The sequence below is a fragment of the Lytechinus pictus genome, chromosome 1, assembly GCF_037042905.1.
Source record: "Lytechinus pictus isolate F3 Inbred chromosome 1, Lp3.0, whole genome shotgun sequence".
Lineage (NCBI taxonomy): Eukaryota > Metazoa > Echinodermata > Echinoidea > Temnopleuroida > Toxopneustidae > Lytechinus > Lytechinus pictus.
In genome coordinates this window covers 21811282-21826672 of record NC_087245.1, presented here as the reverse complement: position 1 = coordinate 21826672, position 15391 = coordinate 21811282, and the positions used below count along the sequence as shown (strand labels likewise).

The window sequence follows — 15391 nt, the reverse complement described above, 5'->3', positions numbered from 1 at the left end:
CCAAGACTATATTCTCATATTCTTTTTTCCTTTAAAAAAATAAATAGGAAAATAAATCAAAGGACAGAAAGGACGGAGAAGGTTGGAAAAAGGGCCAAGGAGTGACAGCATTTTCCATCCTTCTTGAAAATGCTATCACTCTTCGTCCCTTACGAAGATTAATTTAGCCCTTTCTACCTTTCATGAATGTGTTTCACCTTTTTTCACACGTTGGGTTTTAAACGCAGTAAACTCAGATAATTATGCTAACAATTGTTAAAAGTGTGCTACTAAAGAAACCAATACTTCATAAATTTTCTTCATGTTCTTTGTCCATGGATTGCCCCCTCATTCCAGTAGTGGATCTTTCTGTATTGTGTTGGTAATCATCCTAAATCATCAATGAAATGGTTTCATATCAGTACTTTCCCTACATTTACCATTTATATCATTTCCAAGTTTTGTTTTCTCACTTGATCACTTCTTCTTCCTTTCCTCTTCTTCATCTTCTCCCGAACTAATAACATAGATATTTTTCACAAATTTAACATTTATGTTATTCCTAATGGACTCACGTATAAAAGGTCTGAAGTGCCTTTTAAGGGTGAATCACTAGTTTCTGTAGTGTGTCTATGAATTCCGATAAAAAAAATTCTGAGGGAATTTCATAATCATGATGGACTTCGTCTTTTTCCAGTACAAATTAGTTTAGACCCGTATCTGTACCTAAAGATTAAATAACTTTATCTCATCATTTTGTCTTTCTATACTTCTACTATTTCTTCACGCAGACTCATTCCCATACTCTTCGTAAATTTGCCTCTTAAAATCTACTTCCATTCATTCATTACGGCAACTCTCGTCATTTTGAATGTTTGACTCAAATGCTTTAAACACATAACGTCCTATTAATTCTGTTTATCTTACTGTACAACTCTCATAATGTCTCTTTTCTATATTTTAATGATATTCATTTTTTTTAAATTAATTCTTCAACTATTTAAACATTACAATTCACTCACGACTTTTGCATCACCTTCACGCGATGTCTTTTAGTTTCTTTTACATTTTTTTCTATTTTTTCATGAATTATTTAACTTTTCTTTCAATGAACTAATGTAAAAACGGAGTTTCTGACTTATTATTTTTTCTTCATTCTTTTGTCGTGTATGAATTAATATGATTAATTAATTTATTACTTTAATCATTTGAATCATATCATTTTTATTCCCACCAAAATTAAACTTCTAATATGAAAACATAGCAAGTCACATTATCACACGTTTGAAATTTATAAGAAACAAAATGTTATTTATTACATTAAACATGCTGATATACATTATCCACTACAAGAGCTACACAAGGCCCCTGCAATTCAACATATTAATCAGTCAATTAGATAAATATATTCATGACTAAAATTTACACTATAATTCACGTGAAGAGTTTATTTACTAGGGTAATATATCAAATAGGTATAAATTGTGTATAAAGAGAGAGAAAGAGAGAGAGAGAGAGGGAGAGGGGATTGAAACATTACATAGTAACATTTGTAAACTAACAATATATCATTTTTTTCATAAATGCATTTCACAGCTACAGGGGGAAGGCGCGACAACGTGGGGCTACCCAATGCTTTTTTTCTGTTGGTGTTAGCGCGTTAAAAAGAAAGTTAAAAAAGATAAAAAATGATAGAAAGACAAGGGAAACATGGTACATCTGTGTTATATAACTTATTACATCTTAATAGGTCGTCTTCCTTCACTATCATAAAACCCTGGCGCCTTCCCCGATGTTGTTGCTAGATTATAAATTCATATCACATACTGTACAATATTATTTTGTGAAACGTGGAGTATGCATGCATACAATTATAAAAAAAAATAAGAATGTTATTATTATTATCAATCATCATCATTATGACAGTGGGTGATTTTATCATACAAAATCACCCTATAACCCACTATAAGTATGTACCACATTTTCAATAATTTTTAAAGCTATTTTTAAAAATTATTTTTTATGTTTTAATTGTAGTTTTTTAGTATTATTTAATTGAGGAAAGAAATTAAATTGTATCAAAAAGATGTTTTCTTTCTTACCTCTTTTGTTATTATTTTTAATTTTACACTGGTAAATCAATCACAAACAAATGCTGTAAGAATATATATATATATATATATATATATATATATATATTTAATGCAAGAATATAAATATGTAAATAGGATCATCACATCGAGGAGGTGAATACATATATTCATTCAATCGTTGAATTAGATATGTACATAATTATGATTAGAACTACCTTTGCTCTTTTTACATAAATATATATAGATAACATGTAAAATGAATAATACAAGTGAGGTAGTGCTATAAAAATTACCTTCGAAATAGATCTCATTCTGATCAAGAATGTGAATAAGAAAGACATTGTCAAACATGATCAACCATGTAACATTTTATTGAGTATAGATTTCATAAGCTAAAGTTTTACCAAGAAGGCATTCTGAACAAGATGATAACAAAAATATAAATATCCGTTTAAAAAAATAATGAAAACCTTGTAACAAACCTGGTGAAGCTGGAATCTCTATTCTTACACCACCGAATTCCAATTTTAGCAAAAGTTTTATGGTCGCATTTGAGTGCTGGCCGTATATCAGTACGGTCGTCGTTGACACTAACCAATGATTTAATTCAAAGTAGACACCATAGAGAATTCGGCTCCACGGATCTTTTTCTTCGGATGCATATATCTCCAAACATCAACTTATACATTTCTAAATAAATATCTTGGATCATTGAAACATGAGATGCACTACGAGAATCCAAAGAAGGTTGCATATAGTACTCCAATCAGCTTCACAAATTAATATATATCCGTCTTAATTTTATTACACCAATGTCATGAATGTAGTATTGAAAATAAAGCTTTATCATATAGTTATTTAAGCGTGCATAACAATGCAGTGATAAATAACGAAAATTTTTGTATTTCAGTCATTTCAATTTTTACAGTGTGAGCAAAGGACATAAAAGATTTTTGATACCGTATAATTTTTTTTTTTAATTTAGACCAGAAATTGTGATTTCGTGCATGAATTTTGCATGAAGCCCCGGAAAATTAATACTAATTAAAATTACCCAATGAAAATAATCGTCTTGCCCCCCCTTCAAAATACCCCGATGACGCCCCTTAAAAAACAAATTTATTTACTCTGTTTTACTTCAGTATTTACGGACATTTTCAGCGTCTCTAGTTTGAAAAAAAAGTATCATAACGATCAGTTAAAGCATGGTTAGGAAAGTGATGAAACTATAAAAAAAGATTCCAGGGATTTGTACAATGGATTTTGAATCATACCATCAGGTTCCAATCCATAATAATATGGACCTTGTGATGGCGGTTCTCCTGTTAGAGGATAACGATGTTCACCAGCCTGGACATCCTTGCTTTCACCTTGAAGAAGAGGGCCTTGGATTGAGTAGTACTTCTTGTCAGAGCATGATAATTGACTCTGAGCCCCTCTCCCCCTTAGAGACCTTATCATAGAATGATCGCCTGGGATGGATGCATATTCATACTCATGTGTACTATGATTATCAACTGAACCTTCAGAAATCACCTCATCGGGAATTCCATTTCGCTCAGGTCCAGGTTGGACCACCCGGGCACAATCATCGACACCTACTGTTAAGGGAGGAACCTCATTTGGATGGGGTCCAACAACAGATGATCTTCTGAAAAGATTCGGATCACTTGCCCACAGAGATAGAGGATCGTGATAGCTTTGTTCTTCCCTGGTAGGTGGAAATTCATTCGCACGGTCATCCTCGGTGTCAAGTTCAGCGTAAGGACGATCTTCGCTTACTGGTCGGTCAGGGAGGGGTCGAGCGTTTACAGAACGCAAGTGAGCGCTTGTCTCAACTAACCCTGGTCTAGCCTGCATTGACGGATAAGCATTCGTGATAGAAATCGTCGAGTCGGAGATGGACTGGTAATTTTCCTCCACACCTGAAGCTTCCTGACTTGGGGCGTCACTGGTAGAATTTGGAGAACGGAAACTTGTCAAGTCGGAGGGAGAAGATTGATTTTGTCGGATTATCACCGGCGAATCTGTGGTCACAGGATGTTCCGTCTTTATGCTACATTCGTATTCATTTTCGATGACTTCTGTAGGATAAGGGATCCAGAAAGGTTGATGGAATCTTGACGTTCCTTCTGGATTGTGGGTTTCTGATCTTCTAGGTCCATGGGACTCTCCTTTGGTGTTGAAAGAGCACAGCTGGCAAAGACTCCTATGATTGAAATGGGATTTTACAACCCTTAATGATCATTCACATAGACATTTCTTTTACAATCACATGCCGACTTCCATGTAGGTTTGCGTTAAGTAATCGTTATATATTCAAGTTATCATGATAACTTATTAATTTGAACGAGCCAATATTTAAGTACTTTTTGTGAAAGGAAACCCCTTTTCTTGATTAAAAAAAATAAACGTTCTTAGCGGCACATCCCCGTATACACTATAAATACTCAATATGTATAGGTTGGAGTACTTGGAGGTCTACTCCAATGCCTTTCCACATAAAGGGAAACAAACAACCAACTATATACATGATATAAAATATTTGCGTTTTAAAAAGAAAATATTAAATTGACTCGCACCCCTTTTCCTCACCATTATCGTAGTGTAGAACAGATGAACACATTATGACAACTATTTGGGCTTACTGTTGTGACAAATTTTAAAAAAAAAATTCACTCTTATCTTCTAAGGAAAATAATTAAAAGCGTCTCATTATTTTCTCTTCTCAGATAACTTTGTAATCATAACGAGGATTGGTTTCCCCTTCTCTGCAGCGCCACCACCGTCCGGTCTTGCATTTAAAAGCAATACTTGCCTTGAATAACACGTTTTATTCGACAACACTGATCATCACCGGCATCACATGACCTGAATGTGCAACTATGAGGTGCATGAAAAATGAATAGTAGCAGGTTAGTGCATTAATCTGAAAAGAAATGGCTCATTTAAAATCATATTAAAAAAACAATTGTTGCGAAAAGTTTCGTTTTAGAAATAAATTGCTTATATACTCATATAGCATGGTGCAAAAAGTATTGTAATAAGAACTTTTAAAAGTGCTAATCCATAAAATGGACATATGTGTCCAGTGGCATGCTAATTTCAGTATTATTCATATAATAATCATAGACGTGTGCTGGAAATGTCGATTAAGTAAAAGTTATATTTTTCTGAGCTAAAGTGATAAATGAAAAGTAAATGGTGAAAGTGAAATTGTGATATTCTACGTTTTCTCATTATAGTGTTTGATTTGGTTAGTAATTATTCTCACAAAAATTTGCATTCTTTTCAAAATAAGAATGATTTGAAGTTGTTCTTACCCCATAGATGTTTCATCTCCATTATCATCTTCTTTCTGCCGTTTCCGCAAAAAGAGACCACCGCAAAATATGGCGCCGATAACAAAAATGGAGACGATGATTGCGATTTTTCCGCCTACTGAAATTCCGAGACGACTTTTCACCGGACCATTTTCTGTGAATTAATTTAAAACAATATCATTTTCACAATAAAGCCGCATGCGTAGATATTAGTAAAAAAATAAGTTATAATCTCAATTTCTTGGGGTGCTGCCTATGGAAAATAATACACGCATCACCCCCAGCACAGCCCTTCCCAGGGCAATGTGCATCATCCGCCTAAAGATATAGATATGTGGCATGCTAGCAACTGCCGTTTAAAACAGATTCTTACCATCATCCGTCCTGTTAGATGTTGGCTGGGAGAACATACTTGCCGTTGCTAAAGAGGGAAAGATAAAAAAAAACATTAGTAACTTGTAGATTTGACTTATTGAGTCATCGGTTGTACATCTAGACTTACGTTAGACCAATGAGCTTGGTACTTAGTCTCTTAGTCTTGTTTCAAAAGACTTTCTTATGAAATAGAAAGTCTAATTGCTTGCTGCAACGAGATCTACTGTCTTTTACCTATATTTTTTAACCAATTCTCAATTAACCATGGCATTATTCGACTGCAGGCATATTAGACAGGTCCATATTAGTCAAGTTAATGCCCTAGCCTAGCCTCGCCAGCCTTGCCTAGCCTAGCATTTTGTCTGGTCAATAATGGCAATTTGATAAGTGTTTAAGAATTGGATTTGTTGAAGCCTATAAGGGTACCGAAAATTTGAGAGTGCTGATTCATTCATGGCATACATGGAACATGAACAACCCAAAACGACCCCAATTTTGTAAAGTGAAGTCAAACGCGCATGCGTACTCTTATTCCGAAGACGCAATTCATGAATATTCATATTGGGGTCCGGAACTGCGGTGGGAAAAATAATTTCGCGCCCGGCGGGTACGCGGTTCCAAAATTACCTGACATTTGGTAAGTGCATGTCAGACCCAAAATTGTTTTTTAATGTGATTCCGTGTACTAAGTCAATGCAAATTGTTTTTTTTCTCAATCAAACATCATACCCTGTCAAAATATCAGAAATAAATAAATAAAATAAATAAATAAATTCATGATAGTTTATTATACTTTTGTTGGTTTAAATGCATTTATTTTATTTATTTATGATCTAACTGATCGGAAAAAAAGAATTACATAATTAAAAAACAAGTAAAGTGCATATAGGAAATTTTTTGGGCATTTTTTTTAAAGATATTTTGTTAGAAATTAAATGTATATTTTCACCAAAATTTTGCATTTTACTAGCTATATGGTCGCATGTCATAAGGTGGTCCAATTTCGCGAACAGGGTAAAAATGGTCAAAAATTTTATTTTTTGAATTGTTATAGCTATTACCATTCTCTAAATAATGGAAAAGTTTGAAGTCTCGAATACCTTTATTTTTCCTTAAAATTACTAATTAACAGCTAATTATTACATAGACGTCAATGTAAATGTGAATTTTGAAATGTGTTTTTCTCAAATTAGACCTGCTGCACATAAAATGGTGTCAAAAGTTAATGCAACATTGGATCACCCTAGTAAATTGCAGTTATAATCTTGAAACATCAATAATTAAATCTGTACCAAAAATCGCATAATTATCTATTATTGTATGCATAAATTATACTAATTAATTAACAGTATTTAATTTCACATTTTTGCCCCAAAAATACCTGTCACTGTATTTATATGCTTGGCAAAATGACATCATGGGTAGAAATATTTGTTGCAATGATACACAACATTTGTACTAAAAATCAAGATTACAAATTAGATAATTAACCAAATCTCTCCGGTTTACTAATTGATTAGGTTGCAGATCAGAGCTGACATACACATGTATTCCATTGCTGCATATTTTCAAAATTGTCAAATTTTTATGACATTTAGTTGTTCCCTGCTTTAAAACGCCCAGAAATATGAGGATAACAGTCATATTACATATTATAGTAAGTTGTTAATTAGGCTTCATTAATATTTTATAATTTACCGCATCCACCGGCTCCGCCACCCTGTTACTTCAAACTTAATGTGCTATAGTTTTTGTTCCTGACATTGTATTGATCTAATTCATAGTAATATATTTAGCCTATAGTTCTAGCTTCAAAATGACATATTACTCAATAAATTTGGTCAAGATGCTGTGATGTAGCAACAATTTATCCATGGCACCGTGTGGAAAATTGTTCATACGCCACCCTTTTTGCATACCCAACTTATGAAATGCGACAATAAAGAGTATCTGATGTTACTACAGCTAGCAATCAGGGAAGTCTATTTCTTTAATCTACATCTTGTCATAAAAAACTTTCAAATTTGCACTATTTGTGGCGTGGCAATTAAGTTTAAGAACTTCAAGACAAGTTTGACGAAGAAAGCCCCAAATGATGGGTACTGTTGGCCTGACAATATCTTGTCATTACTCCAAATTTATCTTCATGGATTTATGCGAATGGTATTGGGCACATTGATCAATGGATCCCCATTTATTTCGAGTATGACTAAACCTAGAATCATTCATATTTTCATTCATTAATTATCTCTTGGTCCATACAACCATTTTGGCTATTTTCTGTTGATCCCCTCTTAAATTGTATTATCCTAATTTGTCTACAACCACTTATTGATCCAATGGCCACTTATCCAATTTACCACATTTTCGTTACAGTTATAGGTTATATCCACAGGGGGTTCCAACTCCCTGATATCCACATCGTCTGACATCCATTTGGTTTAATACATTTGGTCTATAATGATTATACAGTGCGTATCAAAAAAAGTTTACACTTAGAAAAATCCCATAAAATTATACATTTGTAATATCCTGAAGATTTTTCCACATTTTAACATTGGTACAGATCCATTTAAGCAAATGACGATATAACTGTCAAAAAATATTTCCGCTTGAGTGGGCACCACTTACTTTTGAAAAGTTAGTGAAAAAAAATTTGCGCAGAACTTTGAAATAGTTATGAGAATAAAAGTAGACCATAATAATGAAGAACACATGGAATTTAGCTAGTAAAATTGATTTGAAGATATCTTTTACCTTTTGTAACTCGTTTCCTTGCCCAAAACACTTCGAAGAGTGCATTGCGCCCCACCCCACTTCCCCACACACCGAGGCCATCGTGACGATATTTGCTTTACACTGAGCTGTGATTTACATGAAATTGCTTAGGCTTGATTTTCATTTTGTTAATCGTTTTCAAGCTTAGAAAAAGTGTAGAAAAACAAGTATTAAATAAAAAATATAATGTAAACCCACTTTAAATGATAAAAACTTAGTGAAAAAATGCTGGAGATGTCTGATATAAACGTTTGTTCAGATTCAGTTATGTCCTCAGATCCAGCTGGCACAAAAAGGGTAAAGGTTGTGCTTACTAAGTGTTGAAATTTCAATTTGGGTGGCAAAATTGTTACAAAATGCTTGAATGTATCCGTTTTATTACAATTGACTAAAAGTGCAAGGGAAATGTATGAGAAATGTTTCGCAGGGTAAGTTTGATTTCACCCTTTCCCCTTGATACAGCGTGAAAACGAGCATTTCTGCGCAAACAGATTTCTGCGAGCTTTACAAAAATGGACAGTGCTCTCTTAAGTGTAACATTTTGTCAAAACTTTTACTTTCATTGGATAGATGAGACCCAAACCCAATATTATATGTGAAAAACATACCCACATGTTGTATATTTTTTTTTATCAGGGGTTTTTCAAAGTGTAAACTTTTTTTGATACGCACTGTATAATTTGTTTATGAATTAAACTCTTAGTTGAAGAAGTGCGAAAACATAAGTAGATGAGTAGAAAATAGACCATCAGGGCATTTATATAGAATCCATGACTTTTAGCCCACGTGAATATCTGAATATCAGAGCAAGTGTTTGACTAAACGGCAATTGGAACAAAATACCAGTCCACTTGATGCGGGACTAGATGTCAAGCGATCTCCTGCTGCTAATCAAGAAGATATATCTTGTATAAATATGGATCATGACAGGCCAGGCGTGTAGCCAGGGGGGGCGGTGGGGGCGGTCGCCCCCCAAAAAAAAACGTCCCCAAAAAGAAAAAAAAGAAGAGAAAAAAGAGAGGAGAAAAGGAAAAGCGAAGGGAGGAAAGGGAAGAAGGGTAGCTTTGTGGGTTTTTCCTTTTCATTCTTTATTTTTTTTCTCAAAAGAGAAACTCCTTCACTCTTGCTCTAAATTTATATGTCAATTAAATGACAATATTGCAGTTCTCCATTGTTTCCCCCACCCTTTCTTTAACCCTATTTTTCTACCTCAGCTATATGTGTTTTTTGCCAGATAAAGTTCAAATGTATACATAAGGACATGGAATTAGAGTAAGGTTAGGCCGAAGTATATGAAGTTATCTTTTTTTTTTAATTGATCGCGCAACTTCTGGTCGGGTCGGCTCCGGGCGGGTAAAATCTTTATATCAATTTCTGCCGTCACCTCCATATAGGCAACTTCTCCTGCTTTACAGCTCATTACTAAACAACCATAATTTTGGGGCAAACAGGTTCCTAATTTAAAAAGAGGAAGGTACAAAATTCGTGTCGTTTTAAATAAAAAAGTACAATATTTTTTATCAAATTCTATTAAACTTCATGTCATTTCCCTGCACATTCATCTTGTGTCCTTTTTTGCGCCCTCAGTTTGAAATTTTGAATGACACTTAAGTTTCTTTATCATTCAAAATGAAGCGCTTCAGGATAAGTCAAAAAAATTATACATCATCCTTTTTTATATAATTTCAATAAATCACAGAAGTTTCAAGTTTTTGCGCACTATTTTCCTTGTAATGAAGTTCAATAATCTTAGACAATCAATTGAATTAGAGCCGATGGGGTAGTAGAGATATCTGCAATTGATGAAACGTCCGCCCTTTGAAATTTGAGAGTTTCATTGCTCTGCGCGGGGAGGAATATCTTCCTCCCGGCATATACCCTTCTTCTCCTCTGTTTTGGGAGTTAAAGATATGCACTGTCGCTAAATTGTTTGTAATCAAATCTGATCTTTCCAAGGGAAGTATTCAAAATATCTTAGAGAATACCCTTTTCTTTGCAAAAAAATTGATAAAACGCTTTAGCTTCCGGGCTTCGCGCGGGGTTATTATTATTTCAATTTCCACCATTGTATTCCTTTTTTGTGCGTTCACAATCACTTTTGAAAATAAGGTTCAAAATCACAATATAGTCAACTGAATTGGAGCTGATATAGGTACTAGAGACAAGAGAGACGGCTCCTTTTCATTTTAATTTATAAAACACCGAAAGCTTCGCGCTTCGCGAGGGAGGGGGAAACTCCCCCTCCTTGCACCCACCCCCTAGGGAGCGCACTTCGCGCGCTCTGTAAGTGTTGGCACGCTTCGCGTGTATTTACCGCCCCCTCCAAAATGAAATCCTGGCTACGCGGTTGGATCATGAGGAGAACACAACCTCCTTCTTCACTCGTACATGTGTTCTGTTATAGAATACAAAACGGAGAACGTTTCTTAACGTCGTAAGTGGCGTACCGTGAGTCAAGGCATGGGGGTGCACGAACAAAAATTTGAAAATAGTTTAAAATTCAAGCATACGGCATGAAATTTAGCAATTAAAGTAAAACACATACAACTTAACTTTTTTATTATGTAACCAAAATGAATAAATACTAAGGCGTGTTGTCAAAAGTGTGCGTGCGTCTTTACCTTTATAATCTACGGCGAACCCGCTGAGCGTGCCATTGTCCATTTTTCTTTCCTACGGGTCAGTGCTCTTGCCATTCAAGACGCCAGCGTGCCCTTTTGCAGCGAAAACGGACGCGGCTCTTTTATCTTTTACAGTGACACCTCGATGAATCCTCTCAAGCAACTATCCGATTTGTTGTTTTTGCATGAGCGCCCTCTATGTTGACAATGCGAGGATCCATGCAAAGGCCGATAATAGTTCAGTGGCGTGTACGTTTAATTGTTATATTTTCCAAAAGCTACGCTTCTACAAATGTTTATACTTCCTGCTTTCAGGCTTCAGTAGTAACAAGTTCAACTACATGGGCGGAAATCCCAGGGGGGACAGGGGGGACGTGTCCCCCCTACCAAAAAGAGTAGGGGGGACACAATATCAAATGTCCCCCCTACTATTTTTGGTCTTTTATGATGGAGAAAAATGCATCATTCACATTCGAAATAATACGTGTATTTTAGAGTAAATAAAATAAGATGAGGGGAAAACTTGGAAAATAAAAATAATCTTTAATGTCACCATATAAAATTTTCGCTCGCGCTTCGCGCTCGCATTGCCTGTTAGGTGATTTTTCAATATAGAGCTTAAATATCATGTTTGGAAGTCAATAGACATTATACATTTCACCTCGGAAATCAAACTTTCATTTTTTTTTTTGTGATTTACAAACGGATTTTTAAAAAAGTGATCTGTAAAAGTTTCAGCTTTTATGGTCTGAATATTGACATTTTCTACTCGCACTGAGCGCTCGCAAAATTCGATTTATTCAGTACCTATGATTTTTGTGTATTCCATTTAGTTTGAAAATATCCCTTTTCAAGTCTGATTGTCAAAACGTAGCAGAAAGTGCTGCTCGTATTTTGATAGGCGATTTATGTATGTCTCAATATTGATTTTCATGACAGTTTATCAAAGATTTTGGCTCGCGATTTGCGCTCGCATTGATGGTTAAAATGTTTTAACTGATGCATTCTATTCCTAATTACAAAAGTGCTTGAAATGTCCAGTTTTCAGGCCATAATATCATAAGATTTCCCGCCCGCATTATGCATTAATAAATAAGATATCAATTTAATGATTAAATTGTCCCTTTTGTTTCATCTTGCGCTTAGTAAGAGGAAAAGGAAGATAGTCATCATTTTCATATGACTTGTCCTAAGGATGTCCCGGTCCTATGTCAAAACTCAAATAATAATGAAAAATATCAGCTCTTTATTAAGTGTGATCCATATCCACCTCACAATTTTCCTACAAAGTGCTTGAAATATATAGCTGAAATTGACTCTTTTTTTCAGATCGGAATATCAAATAGTTTATGCTCGCGCTTTGCGCTCGCTGATAGATGTGTAAAATGCCGAGATTTTAGGTCTAAATCTGAAACACGCTCATGTTTATTCAGATATTCAATTTGTTCTCTATTTAAATCATTATCCAGTTTCAGATCACAATATCAAAAATTTTCTGCTCGCGCTTTGTGCTCGCATTATTAATGTAGAAAGATCCCCTATTACTCATCCTTTTCATGATTTACAAAACATGAGTAGAGTGTCCCGTTTTTAGGTCTAAATCTCGATTTTTTTTCTGCTCAAGCTTCGCTTACATCTATTGTTTAGTTATATAGCTACCCTGTTCACGATTACAAAAATTGATTAAAATTTTCGATTCTTTTGTTAAAAATGTCAAAAATTTTCAGCTCGCGATTCGCGCTAGCATTGATTGTTGAAATATGTAACGTCTTCATGGCTAAGTGCAAACAGTCCTTAACAAGTACCCTTTCGATCAATTCAAATTAAACGTATATGAACATTTTCTGGCTGCATTTTGCACTCGCTTTATTAATGTAAGGACCGGGTGTAAGAAAGACCCCAATTACTCATCCTTTTCATGATTTACAAAACATGAACAGAGTGTCTCGTTCTTAGGTCTAAATCTCAAAACCTTCCGCTCGTGCTTCGCGTTCGCATCAATTGTTTAGTTATATACCTATTATATGTTTAAGTTACAAAAAGTGCTTAGAATTTTCAGTCTTTAGGTAAAAATTTCAAAAAATTTCAGCTCGCGCTTCGCGCTCGCATTATTTGATTGTTGAAATATGTAACGTTTTCATGGCTAATTGCAAGCAGTCTTTAACAGGTACCTTTTCCATCAGTTAACCTCTGCTCGCACTTCGCGGTCGTAGTAAATATTTAGTTGTATATACATCTTTTTCAGGATAACAAACATTGCCCAGAATGTTCAAATTTTAGGAAAAAAATACATAAATTTTCCAAAAAAAATTGCTCGCATTAAATAAATAAGGAAAACGATATCATATATTTATGTTGATTTATAAGGATAAAGCTAAAAAGTGACCATGAGGACTTCTCCTTCAATGAAACAGACAAAAATTACCTTCGAGCTGCCGATCGGGGATTAACATATGACTGAAAATGTTTCGCCCCCCCCCCCTATTGGCGAATGCTGGATCAGCCCCTGTTGTCCCCCCTACCTTTCGGGACAGATTTCCGCCCATGTTCAACTAGATTTAGATTGTTTTGATAGATTAATTGAGCTTAATAGCATGAACATGTTGTTTTAGTTTCAAGAATAGACCGTGTTGACCGTCTAAAACTTAACCCTAAAAGGACTGGGGGAGCATGATGCCCCCCTTCGACACTTCGCACGATATTTCTGAAACGCAAACAGATAGCCCCGCAAAATTTTATGACTTTTTTTGAAGTCTCGCGCAACTTTTGAGACCGAATTTGTGACATATGGGTATAAGCATCGCGACGTCACTTGACTTTTTACGAGACAATGTCATGCCGAAAATGGCTCATTTTCATAATTTGTGTACAAAGTCTATGGGAGATGAAATATAATTATAAAAGGGTGAATATTTGTCGTTCTAATTGGTCTGCTTGATTAATTTAGGGTTTAATATAAATAAGGTTACAAATATGAGATCAGAAAAAAAGAAGAAACTTTGAAGTGAAATTGGGTGTAAAACATGCAAATAATGCTTTTCATGAATAAATTTGCATATCTTATTCATAATAAATAAAAAATAATTATTTTCAGAATTTTTTAATACTATCTTGTAGTTTATATGGCAAGGAATGTGCGTACCAAATTTCGGCGCGATCGTGTGAACAGCGGCCGATATGAGAAGGGGGGGGGGGGCATCATCCCCCCAGTCCTAAATACATCTCAAATAGCCCAGTCCTTTAAGGGTTAATGTTCAGGCGCGGGTAAGATTTTTTTTTTTAACCACACTGAGCCCGATCTTTTTTTCATCTTTTTTCATACAAAAACCCTGATAGACATGTGGTTAAATAAGCATTAACTGGATTCATGCTTTCGGCAAAATAACCTTTGTTCATGTTCATCGCGAGTAAGAACATTTAACTGTTCAGTGTTGGCATCACAGCGATGAAGGGGGGGGGGGCGGGCGGAATTTTTTTATCCACAAAAGGCATGACCCGCGATCAGCCGCTCAAATCTGATTTTTTGTTTTGTTTGAAGGGGTAGTCCTATTGTCAATTCTAAGCTTTATTCTTATAAATCAAAATAAATCTAACATAGTCTCATAAGCCTTTTTTAAATAGTGCGAGCGCGAGGCGCGAGATATTTCTTAAATTATTATTTCATGTATTTTGTCCTAAAGTGGCATTCTGGCAATGTTTGTCATCCTAAACGAGATGAATAAAATGAGTTTTGATCATTCTGATAAAAAGGGAACTGTTAACGGCTGCTTGTAATATCCGTAAATGAAAACGTTACATATTTCAACAAGTTAATAATGTGAGCGCGAAGCGTGAGCTGAAAATCTTGACATTTCTACCTGAAGAATGAAAATTCTAAGCAATTTTTGTAATCATGAAAAATATAGTTATACAAATAAGCAACTGATGCGAAGCGGAAGCGGAAAATTCGAGATTTGTATGAAAATTGTGAGTGGATATGGATCACAGTTAAAAAAAGAGCTGATATGTTTGAATATTATTACCTTAAGTTTTGACATATGACCGAGACATTCCGCTTTAACTGCAGTGCATGGTATCATGCATCCAGAAATTGAATTAGGCGATGAATTCAAAACGTACGTATATAGCCGGGATGGCATGCAGTTCGGATGATACAGCACTCTAAAATTAGAATAATCTCGTATTACAAACATGACAAATTTCAATTTTTGCGAAAATGCAC

General features: G+C 34.9%; 1 protein-coding gene across 2 annotated transcripts; it reads right to left on the bottom strand.

Moving 5' to 3' along the window:
* Window positions 1-3050: 3050 nt before the first annotated feature.
* Window positions 3051-5811, bottom strand: LOC135155633 (uncharacterized). 2 transcript variants are annotated; one of them, XM_064105289.1, is made up of 4 exons: window positions 5769-5811; window positions 5396-5549; window positions 4891-4955; window positions 3051-4281 (listed from the first exon to the last, which is right to left on the bottom strand). In XM_064105289.1, exons 1-4 carry the CDS (start codon window positions 5803-5805, stop codon window positions 4124-4126), a joined length of 414 nt encoding a protein of 137 aa, XP_063961359.1. In that variant the 5' UTR covers window positions 5806-5811; the 3' UTR covers window positions 3051-4123. The 2 variants fall into 2 exon arrangements, with proteins under 2 accessions (XP_063961359.1, XP_063961355.1); XM_064105285.1 differs by lacking the exon at window positions 4891-4955 and having other exon boundaries at window positions 3205-4281.
* Between the last annotated feature and the right edge of the window lie 9580 nt (window positions 5812-15391).

Coding starts and splice junctions, on each gene's coding strand:
- LOC135155633 (XM_064105285.1), bottom strand. CDS start 5,805: ATGTTCTCCCAGCCAACATCTAACAGGACGGATGATG. Junction 5,550..5,768: donor ATCTAACAGGACGGATGATG/GTAAGAATCTGT, acceptor ATTAATTCACAG/AAAATGGTCCGGTGAAAAGT. Junction 4,282..5,395: donor GGAGATGAAACATCTATGGG/GTAAGAACAACT, acceptor TTTCAATCATAG/GAGTCTTTGCCAGCTGTGCT.